Raw genomic sequence first — 12,262 nt, forward strand, 5'->3', positions numbered from 1 at the left:
TGCTGTAAAAAATCTAAGTTTTATTGTTTCCTCTTTTTGTACTTTGCTTGCCCGAATCGCAAGCGAGTACGGCCAAGCAATTTTCGGTATATGTAGATTTTCTTTTCACACTGTTACACTTTGAAACAAACTCATGTGTCTTTGCGGATTCATAAAACGAATCCCGTAAAGGCAGCTGCAAGAAAAAATCTTTATAAAAAATCTATACAAAACAAAGTTAAAGTAAAATAACAATAACAATAAAAGTACAATTGCCAACTAATAAAAAAAAAAGAGAAATAATAATAATAATAAACAAATAAATATGTAAAGTAAGTGGAGAAATTAAAATTAATATCACCATCATCATCATCATCATCATTATCAATAGAAACAAAACAATTATTGATATGATTCGAGATCATATAGCAGTTAATTCGTGAATAAAACGCAAAAATGTATCTGTACTTCAATGCTTAAGGCACACAATCTCAAAGTTGACAAATATTTTGTGTAGATGAAATGGAATGGAATAATAAATAGAATGGTGAAAATAAAAACACATTGTCAACGTGCTTACAAAAGAGACATGGCTATGATAGGTTTGATTTAATTTATGAATACAAGACATTGATTGCTTGCTAATCTGCAATGGGGAAACGAGTCTTGGGAGAATGTTAAGGAAAGTGGAATAACATGGAGGTGAGAATTTAAAAGGACTGCGCTCGCTATATGAAGTAATAATAAGTTCTTTCGTTTTTGTTTTAGCTAATTGAAAAAATTAAAATTATATATATATATATATAAATGCAGATATCACAATTAGTTATCATATTTTTGTTGTTGTTTTTGTTGGTTCTATGAATAATCAGAATAATTTTTTTTTCTGTATGTATTTTGCTTTTTTTTTCAACTTTGTCTAAAAAGTTATGATTTTTGGTAATTGTATTTTTGTACATGTTTTTGTTGTATAAATGCAATTATGCAATAAAAAATGTGAAAAAATAAAAATCAAAAAAATCACAGTTATTGTTTTACTATTTTTAAGGGGATTTAAAAAGAGATTCTTTCAAATTGTTTTGTTAAATTTTAATAATATTAAAGAAACTTTTGTTTTATTAATAATAAATTTTTGTTTTTCTTTAAGGTTAGCATTTATAATTATTTTCTATGTAGTATATAGAAAGAGTATGAATATAATAAATACAGATATATGCAGCTTAATGTTGATTTCTATGGACTACAGCTATAGGCATATGCAATTTGAAATTAAAACACATACATGTTTGTTTTGTTTTTCTTCGTATGTGTGTGTGTGTGTGTGTGTTTGTTTGCAAATTTTTGCCCAAAACCAAACAAGGCTTTTGGCGATAAAACTAATCAAACAAACCATGTGGAATTTTTACTTAACCAGGGACCAAAGAACCACAGACACGACAGACAGATAGAGCGCAGCTTAGGGCTGCATAAAATACTTAAACAATGTGACTATTGTTAATCAACAAATTTACAGGGATGTTATTACAGTATGTATATCTACTATGCGGCAGCAAAACTTCTTAATTGCGTTATGTTACTATCGGCATGTTATTGTTGCAAGCATTGTTAGCAAGAAAAAGAAAACAAAAAAAGAAGAGATAGTTCATAGGGTTCTTGGTACCCAATCTCTAAAGGTTCATTATTTTTGGCCTTAGGTTCAAATTTCAAAGTCCCACAATGATTTTCTTTTTTACAATCAATAAATTCCCAGAGATATACAAACATAAATATATATTTTGTATCGTTTGAAATACATTTTAGACACACATGTTTTTCCGTTTTGTTTAATGTCTTAAATTATAACAATGTCATATGTAATACAGTATGTGTAGTTTATTATTTATGCATTGGGTGTGTTTTAAGTACTACTTTTGTTGTTGTTCTTGTGTTGATTACTTAAAGAAAATTAAACTTTTCAATTGTTGTTTACATGGCTGGTCTTCTAAATCTTAAAATCTTAACCTATGGTCTCAAGTAAGTTACAGTATAGTAGGGCAACAAACAAGGGGGTTAATATTGGTTTTTCTCTATTATTGAGACTAAAGTTTCTCCATGTCTACTAGAGACTTGCTTTTATCATCTATAAGAGCTCGATCACAAATCCAATGGCGAATTGTGTATTTTTTTTTTTTTTTAATTTGATATATAGAAATCTCCCTCATAGCGAAAATGTTATCTCTTTGAAAACTTTGACTTGAGACATGATGATTTGTGATTCTTTTTTCTAAAGGATCAAGTAGCAAGAAGCAAAAATGCCTTTCAAGCTTAACTGAAACGCATGCGGTATGCTATCACTGTAGTTATGCCGTTGTGTTAGATCAATTGATTTAGAGCAAGAGAAACCCCGATTTGTTATTGATCTTTAGTCAACGCTCTTATTTTGAAAGGATGTCGCATGAGTCGAAGAAACTAGACTAATGGCTTGAGCTTCTAATACAGTAATAATGCTTCAGGGGTTAAGTCAAAGCATTTTATTTATGCATATATAAAGAGGGAGGAAAGGGGGTGCTTAATTAAAAATGCTTTCGGCATTCCAGGCATTTTTTTCTACTTTTCTTTCTTTTTAACTTACATATAAGGGTGTGTGTGTGTGTGTTAGTTTTTAGTCACCTTAACTTAGTAGCTACAACTTATAGCTAGAGATCTTATAGCAAAAAGGTAGAGCTTAAATTCAAATTTAACAATAATCAATAAAAATGTAGAGAAGCAAAACAAAATAATTTTTTTTTTGGAAATATTTTGTCAAAAATTATGGTCAAAAGTTTTATTTTTATATGTCTGCATATGCATTAGTATGAAGGCTTAGGCAAAGTTTAAGCCAACTCAGTAGCATAACTTCACCCGAGCGATTATGCCCGGGCAGGCGGGGGGCTTGTATGGATGAAGTGAGTTTGGGTGTAGGGGACTTACTTTGTAAAAGACAAAAACAATAATTGATTTAATGCTTAAAATGTAAACAGTTGCAAGGATAGATATACAATTTTCAAGGATAATCATAGCACTACAATTGTCCTTGGTTTCCACGATCTACAGGTTAGTCGTCAATGGTCATAACTAAATGTATGTATAAATATAACTAAGTGGTCAAAATAATTGAAAGGGCATTTAAAATTAAAAGTTTGATTAAAAAATATAATTTTAAAATTAAAAACAAAAAACATTTTCATGTATGAAATAAAATTAAAACAAAAAAAAAAAAAACTTTAAAATAAATTCATTTATAAAACATTACATACAATAACATATGTAGAAATTAAAATGCGTTCTTCATCAAGGGGATGGGGTTAGGGGACTTAACTTTCACATGTATCCTTTATTTTGGATCGAAATTGGATTCAATTCACCTTAGAGAGATTTAAGTTAGAGATGGAGGAGCAGCGAAAGAGAAATCTCTCTTCCCCTCTCACTCTCCCTCTTACTCTCTATCTCCCAATACAATATTCAAAAATAAAGGTCAATATTACAAAAAATAGATATAAATTTGTAGATTAGCTTTAAACAAAATTTCTGCTTAAACAATGATAAGAAAAAAAAATAGTTTTTTATGCAACAATGCTATTATTTTCGAAATGTGTTTAGCATATAAAGAAATATGTCATGTACTTATTTTGGCTTTGCTATGCATTTAGTAAATTTTTATCATCTCCGGCCATCACTACTATAGTTTAATGTTGTAAATTGTAAATTTTAGGAAAAGTTTGTCCATAAACTTTTGTTCTATTATATTATTGTTATATAATGGGTAGTAGTAGTAGTAGTAGTAGTAGTAATAATAGAGTAAATTATAAAAATAAAATTTAGAGGAGAAAACTACAAGCGATCTCAAAAGGGAGGGGGTGGATACATTTCTACATGTTATATCTGTGGGTGTGTGTGGGGGGACAAAATGTATTCTCTTACATCACACTATTTATCTCAGGAGTACAGGGAATTATAAAAAAAAATAGCGGAATAGAAGAGTGTTTGAAGAAAAACATTTGGTAGATTTTTGTTTTAATCATGCTTTAAAATAATCCTTTGCGGTTTACGTTTTGTGTCTCCGCCATGGGCCGGCGACTGCTGCCTGCTGCTGCGCCCATCCAAACGATCCAGAATCACCCTGCGGCTGCTACTATTTCCAGACGGATTGGTGTGGCCTCTACTACCTGATGATGTTTTTAAAACTATTCTCCGATTAGAGGAACTTAAGCTATGCTTCGAGGTTCCACCACCACCACCAGCACCGCCACTGCCACCAGTACCACGTGTGTGTAAAGGTCTTCGACTTAGAGCTTTCGCAGTTGGCTCAGGCGAAGGTGTATGCGATTCCGCACGCTGTTTCGCCCCTATGTCTCTGGGTGGCGATGCTTCGGATTCGGAAGCTAATAAATCCTCTTCGTCAAGCAATAAATCGTCCTCGTCATAGTCCAGCTGCACTTCGTCTTCACAGCGCGATGACAAACGCCTTGGAGGTTGATGATGATGATTATTTTGTGGCTGAGGTCTAATGGCAGCAACTGTCGCTGACGAAGAGGTATCTTTTATGACAGGCTTTATTACTGCCGTATTAGCGTTATGGCTATTCGAATGATCGCCTCTACCCCCCGAAGAGGCCGAGACATTATTGGTCAAATGCTCGGTAAGTGTCTTCTTAGCTTCGGGTAATATTTTTGCTGTGGGTATGGCCTTTCTATGGGAGCTCATATGCTCGTCGGCTACAAAATTATCGTTATGAGTGGTCGGACGCTTCTTGAGAGATATAATTTTGCGCTCAGGAATCACTTCCTTAAATTTTTGCGGCGGGTGTTGCTGCTGCTGTTGTTGCTGTGTCTGCGATTGATCATCTTTCAGCCCTTGTTGTCCACTGTTACCACGTTTATCCTAAGATTTATGTTGGAAATATTTGTCATAATTTTTTTTCTATTTTGCATTGCATGCAGTTCTTATGTTATGTGTTGATGATGTATTCTATGCGACAGTGTGTTCACGGCTCCCAGCAAAAAAGTTCACGGCCCCGAACAAAATGCTCCTCATAATACTACATGATATATTATTTAATGGAGCGACAGTTTGTTCACGGCTCCCCGCTGTTTCCTGGCTAAAAAGTGTCCCAATCGGCAAACACCTTTAACTACTTCTTCATGCATTGCTATATTGAAATCAAAGTTATCTTGCTGCTCTCATGTGCTTCTTCTCTACATAATGGTACCGACCAATTGAAAATTTGCCCATGAACATTCCATCAAGGAACAGAAGCAAACTTCTCACATCTATCCGATTCACGTTTTTAAACTCATTGATTAGGGACCTCCTTATTATAGCCGAGTCCGAACGGCGTGTCACCGAGCGACACCTCTTTGGCGAGAAGTTTTTACATGGCATAGTACCTCACAAATATCGCCTGAAGAAATTGACCTTCACCGGCAAAACATGGTAGTACTGGCAGTCGCCTCAACTCCCACGGAGCCAAGATCGATGCCAAAGTTCAGGATGTGTGTCCTAATTGTGACCACACGACACACGTCACCTGTTATACTTGCCCAGCATTAGGAAGCGATAACCTCCGCTAGAAATTAGTTCTAATGTTCTCCTCAGAATTCAAATGTTGGCGTTCAGCGTCATAGGCGGACATGCTAAACTCTGCGCTACTATGGTCTCTTGACTTATTATTACTATTCCCGATTTATTCCTTAATAGTTGAAACCTTACAAAATAATGCTGCGGAAAACATGAAATATTCCCAAATTGACAAGACACTTGATTGACAAATTAAAATACAAATTGAAAACTGAAACTACCACATGATTTTTTTGTATCGAGGTCACAGTTAATTTGCAGCTCCCAGGTGTTGCTTGAGCTGTAACTTATATCGACCGAACAGCTTCAATTATTTTTCACTTTTAGTAATGCCATTGTTTCCTTTCTTCCATCTCAATTTGACTCAGCTTAAACATTTATTTCTTTGGCACTTTTGAATTTTCAATTTTTTTTTATTCACTTGGTTTAAAATTTTCGAATGAACTCAATTGAAAGTAATCCATGTTGTTGTTGTACACTGAGGCGGGCCAATCCTTCTTTACAAGGTCTCCCATGACCATTCCATTAAGGCACAGTATGTAAACTGTTGCAATATCAGTGAGAGCTGTGCGAATCAATTATTTTAACTCAATGATAATGTGGTACAGTTTATTGTTACCTAGTGTTCACAAGCCCACATGCATATGTTCTTGTGTATAAACACAACAATGTGCTATACGGTGTGCATTGGTGTTTCCCAAATACAGTTGTAAGTTTTAAGAATGGACAGCGCTTTTTGGGTTAGGATCTTGAGTTCGCATTACCAAGGTTTTTTCTTTTAATTTGGCATAAAAGTTGTTTGCTTGACAAATTAGGAGGAAAAGAAGCCAAATGGGGCATTGATTCCTATAATGGTAGTCTTAATTTATACACCCCATCTGGTTTTCCAAAAATTCAACCAAATCAGGCATTGATATACAATATATGGGAGCTATATCTCAGCAGGGGCCACAAAAGTCAAATGGGCATTCAGTTTGTATGGGATATCGGTATATTAACCCATCTGTACCGTATTTTGCATAGATATTCAAAATCATATCTATACCAAATCTCTTTCAAACTTGGCGAAATTTAGGCTTTTAAGGGGCCTAAAATTTTTAATCAGAAGTTTCCCTTATGTAGGAACTAAACTTGATGATGAACCGACATGGCCAAGTTGTAATCCTCAAATATCTGTAGCATTAAGAGGTACCTGTTTGCATAAAATTCCAAACGTTTAGCTTACTCGTTCAAACTTTTTATCACTCTTTCGATAAATAACGAAATGAACGAACTGGTTTAAATCGATGAAAAATGTCAAGAGAACCAAGAACACATAGGGTTTGTGTTTTCAGCGCGATCAAACAATATGTGGCAAGCTTGCAAGAAGTTTATAATTTCTTCCTAAAATTCGAGAAATGTCAAGCTTATAGATGTCCGCAGAGCAAACAGCTCTGTGGATGAAATAAAAAGCTCAAATTTACAGCGAAAACAAAATAAAAGAAAGACTCAGGAAACCCTTTATACGTGCATTAAGCCATAGTTTCCCTCACGGGAAAGGAAATAAAGGATATTTAGAATATGCAAACGACGCAAACAGCATGACACTGAGTGCAGAATTCTGCTTGCGGCATGAACTACGATAACTCACATTTATCTATTCTCATAAGCGCCTTCAAGCAGTCTATTTGTGAACTTCAAAACCTTTATCTATCTGGATTGTAAAAATATTTCATCGTAAACGCTCTCTAAAGAAACAAGGCGATCGTCTTGCCTGTTATAAGTCAGGCGGAATTTGATGTATGTATGATTTATAAAATTAACAACCGAAACGAACATTGATGCAATATGTTGCACCTTTTTAATGTTTAATTCTGGAGATGTGCCACGCAGTGACACATAGTTTAAAGTCTGAGAATTTGAATAAATTTTGCTTTTTTTGCCAGGCGCCGTGCAGCTTCGCATATGAAGGTTGTTATGTCTCAGTTATTGTATTTTTTTGTGGATATGAACATGTAAGTTTTCGAGGAATGATATGGAATAAAAAAAGCATTTTTACTCACCTCGTATTGTTTTTCCTCTGCAGCACGTCGCCGTTTCATTTCTTTATCTCTCATTATTTGTTCACGCAAAGCCTTTTGTTTTTCAATTTGAAGACGATATGCTCTGGTTTCTTCATCTTCATCAACCTGCAGTTGGAATTAAGAATTAAATTAAAAGGTTTCAGACTAATAAGTCGATGAGTGAGGGTATATAAATAAATAAAAAGCAAATTTAAATGAAATTAATGTATGCAATACATTTTGTTTGGTCGCATAAAAAGGAATGAGTCTATTATCTAGGGTTAATTACCTCAGGTTTATCACGTTCATTGTTGTATCGACCTCTGCCGAAGTTTCCACCACCACCTCTGTTGCTGGGCGAGGGAGATTTGCTGCGACGACGTTTGCCGTAATTACCTCCACCACTACCACTTCCTTGGTAGTCACGATCTCGACTATTGCCACGTCTGAAACGATTTCCGCCGCTTAAGCCCCCGCCACCACCACCACCACCACCACCACTACCAATGCCTCCTGGACGATTATTATATCCACCCATAGGGCGATTACGTTCCCTGTCTCGCTCGTCTCTATCACGACTATTAGCACGCGTCATGCGAATGTTATTATCACTATTGCCAGGACGATCACGATTGCGATCGCGCTCTCGCTCTCGGTCGCGTTCACGATCGAAGCGGTCATTACGATTTGGGCCACCGTTTGCTTGCCGCTTGGGTGGTGTATAACTACGTTCCCGTGAAATACTTCGAGATCTTGTACGTGATCGACTGCGAGGAGACCGAGTTCTCGACCGGCGAACTGGTGAGGCCTCTCTGGCATGCCGTCTTTTTTCAATGTGCTCACGATTTTTATTAATAAATTCTTCTTGCTGTCGCAAAAGCTCTTCATCACTTTGTACCCGTGCCACTGATGTGCTATTCATGTTCATGTACTGTGTCTCTTGTATAAACTTGCTGGTAGCTGCTTCCACGCCACCCTTGAAATTTGGATTTATAAGAACTTTACGAGGAGCTAGCGAAGATGGGGGATTTTGATGGGCAGGCATTTGACTTGAAGGTGGCTGCTGATTGCCTGGGGCCGAAACTTGTCCAGCGACTGATGGCGGTTGTGGCCCTGGGACAGGTTGTGGACGAATTTGCAGCGGTGATGGATTCATAAAGTTTCCCTGCCCCGGCATAGGGTGAGGCGACAAAGCTTGTAAGGGCTGTCTTTGTATTCGCATACCAGGTCGCATGTTTGGCGCTACACCACCCATTGGTCCTTCAGGTCTGAAGAGTCTAGGTCCACCCCCAAATGGATGACTAAAAGCTGCAGGGCCTTGATTGAAATCATGTGGTACTTGTGAATACATACTCGCCGGATTTGGATGGCGAAATCCGCCCATGGGCCCTGGACGAAACCCAAATGGATGACGAGGTCTCGGATGGGGATTGGGATGATCTAGGTTTTGAGGCGGTATGGGACCATGGTTTGGATTGTGTAATGTATTGGATGGATGTTGTGGACCAAAGGGATTTGTGTTGGGTTGTTGTGGTGGTAGAAATGGTTGACCTGGAATAAGAGGATTTGTGGTTGCGTGTGTTAGTGTTACTGTGGCCAAGCCGCCCAAAGGTGTGAAATGTGCGGGCGATAGTAGGGAGATATTACCATGGTGAGGAAAGCGCAAAGGAGGGCGGGGAAAAAGAGGAGAAGGACCACGCGGGGGATGACCTCGTATCAGCGGCGCGCCGTTTCTTTTTTGATGCGGAACAAAACGACCCATTGTTTTTTCTGCAAAATGGCAACAATCAGTTAGTTTTTGTTTTTTATATATTGCACACCTTCGCAACAATTTACCTGGGGAATGTTCTGTGTTTTGCTCAAAGGATTCTCGCTCACTTGTTGTTTTTATATTGGTGCGCTCCTCGCGCTCCTCTTCGAAATCTTCACGAGGATCTGATATATCACCATGACTCAGTGTAACACTTGCACTTTCCTGAGAACTCAAAATACCTGAGGAGGCACATGAGTCATTTGCTGCTCCAGTAACAGTTGAATTCGAAACAGTAGAAGACTGCTCAATATCCAAATCTCTGTTTGAGCTCGATGAAACTTCAACAGGCATCGAAGTCTCATTTTGGGTAGTTGTAGACGGTAAGTCCTCCACATTTTCTTTGGACTCTCCTTCATGGTCAAGTTGCACATCTTGTGTATTTTCCTTAGGGGTAGTGGGTTCTTTCGATACAATCTGTTGGATGGGGACGACCTCATTTGTTTTCTTTACTTCTTGGTCGTCTATAGAATTTTTTGGCTTATCGCTTATTTGTGATTTGACCCATTCCTCCGCTTCTGACTTTATTTTCTGTTTTTCCTCCTTTGACACGTCTTTCTCGAGATCTGCATTAAGGTAACTCCTAGTTAAAACTAAACCACTTCATGCAGTTTGCACCTACTTACCTTCATCCGAAAGTAGTAGTTCATCTTCATCTGCTCCAATTAGAACTTGATCGTCTATAACATCCCCTATATCATAATTTAGTAGGTCATCACTGAAAAAATATAGTATTTTTTAATTACTTTGCTTAAAAGGCATATAATATCCTTTAAATAGGTTTTTGGCTTTTTCAATTGACACGCAGCTGTCAAGTACTGCTGCGTATGCGTTAGTGTCACATATAGAGAAATTTTCACAACCTCTCCCAAGATGCTAGACTTTTCAATTCTATTTTAAGTATCGATATTTCATATATTTCATGAAAAACATTCTTTCCTAGGTTATATTTCGCACAAATAAAACACTTTTAAACCATAAAACCAATTAAAACTAAAAAATAAAATATTTGCACAACTTACTTCAAGTCAGACATTTTGATTAGAGATCTAAGAGTCGATTAGAGATTGGCTAATCGATTAATCGACTTTTTGTGTGAAAAAGTCGAAAAGTCGAAGTCGACTTTTAGTGGAATAGAAAGTGGACATTTTCAGACGGTACTGTTATTGTTGCAGTATGTTGTGCGACAGCCCTTGACAATGAAGGACGCCATCGGGTCAATCCGGTACGTACAACCAAGATATATTCATTTACAGATAGTGGCAGTTGCCCATCAACAAAATATTGAGATCACTATCTGTCAAAATCAGCGATTAGTGCAACTCTGATTTTGTGTATGTAAATAGTTGGCGCCATTTCTTATTGTTTGTGTGTATATGGTTCTTAACTGTAATACACATAGTGTATTATATGGTTCTTAAGTGTAATACATGTGTATATGGTTCTTAACTGTAATACAATACGCTGATAGATAGTGCATTTGTTGTTGTAGCAGTGTATTGTACACCGAGCCGGCAGCCCTTGCCGATGAAGGATGCCATCGGGTCAATCCGGTACGTACAACCGGCTGCCATGGGATTGGTATTTGCGAGAAAAAATTGTACTCAGCTGTTACGGTACACTACCTAGTAATTATGTTTTGCATACAACCGACCGCCATGGGTTGCTCAGATGGTACTAAAGCATTGTTGTTATTTTGCACTTGGTTGATTGGTCTGAATTTACTGCCCGTCCATGGCGAAACAATTTAAATTGGTCTCATTTGTACAACAACCACAATTCATATGGTGCAATCCGCCATGTCATCATCAAGATGATCGACGATTTGTCAACACACGCCAAGAAATTTGTGTGAGTGTTTGTATAAGTTTGCGTACATGAGCAGAGAATATGCGAGAAAGAAGATAACAGAAGATGTAGTTACTATTTTGTTCATGGAACTTGGTACGATTTTTACGGAATGTGTTCGCATTATCTTCGTCACCATTTTTTATAGTGCGTTTTGACAGTTGTGCGTGCGAAAAGTCGATGTCAGTACTAGGCTTAAGGGTTGGTATCATGACAAAATTACCAGCTAGTGTACCGTACACAGCTGAGTGCCATTTTTTTTAGCGAAGTGCACTATCTGTCAACGAGTTTTTGTTGTGTGTGTGTATTATAGTTAAGAACCATAACACAAGAACAACGGAAAATGGCGCGAACTACAATAGTTACATACAAAAATCAGAGTTGGATAGTGCACTCAATATTTTGTTGTTGGGCAACTGCCACTATCTGTTAATGAATATATCTTAGTTGTACGTACCGGACCTGTAAATTAATATATCTTGGTTGGTATTCTATTCTACTTTCGGAATAGTCGTGGACATATTTAATTGTTCCGCGAGCGGAACATGACAACAATTGAATGTTTTTGTTTCCATACCAAAACACGTTTTTTTATCTGCACTTATTGTTTTCTCTGCTTAATTTATTTTTTGCAAATAAATAAAGATACACGAACCATTATAACCAATAAAATATAAAAAAAAGATGCCAGCAATGGTTTCAAGTGTTGCCACTTTTTTTCAATTTTCCTCACTATAAACAGAGTACTACTTTTTCGCCTATTTTTAGCCAACGTTTCGTCGAGGTTTTTTTTTTTTATATGGATTTTGACAGCATTCCGGTTGAAAAGCTGAACAGAATATTCCGCTTAAGGTTAGTATTATATTCGCTTTTCGTGATATATTTCACCGATTACTTATTAAAGATAGTAGATTTTAAGGCAAATAGACTTGCTGATTTTATTCAGCAGGACTTTCCCTCATTATTTATGGTAAAATTTTAATAAAAT

The 12,262-nt window shown here is 36.7% G+C and overlaps 1 protein-coding gene across 2 annotated transcripts; it reads right to left on the reverse strand.

Annotated features, from left to right (window-relative positions):
• Positions 1–2,474: 2,474 nt before the first annotated feature.
• LOC106084194 (serine/arginine repetitive matrix protein 2) lies at positions 2,475–10,530 on the reverse strand. Of its 2 annotated transcripts, XM_013247733.2 has the most exons (7): positions 10,449–10,530; positions 10,053–10,144; positions 9,453–9,992; positions 9,264–9,386; positions 7,906–9,167; positions 7,617–7,742; positions 2,475–4,878 (listed from the first exon to the last, which is right to left on the reverse strand). In XM_013247733.2, exons 1-7 carry the CDS (start codon positions 10,460–10,462, stop codon positions 4,012–4,014), a joined length of 3,024 nt encoding a protein of 1,007 aa, XP_013103187.2. In that variant the 5' UTR covers positions 10,463–10,530; the 3' UTR covers positions 2,475–4,011. The 2 variants fall into 2 exon arrangements, with proteins under 2 accessions (XP_013103187.2, XP_013103186.2); XM_013247732.2 differs by having other exon boundaries at positions 7,906–9,386.
• Positions 10,531–12,262: the final 1,732 nt, after the last annotated feature.

Source organism: Stomoxys calcitrans, chromosome 4 (genome assembly GCF_963082655.1).
Source record: "Stomoxys calcitrans chromosome 4, idStoCalc2.1, whole genome shotgun sequence".
NCBI classification, from domain to species: Eukaryota; Metazoa; Arthropoda; class Insecta; order Diptera; family Muscidae; genus Stomoxys; species Stomoxys calcitrans.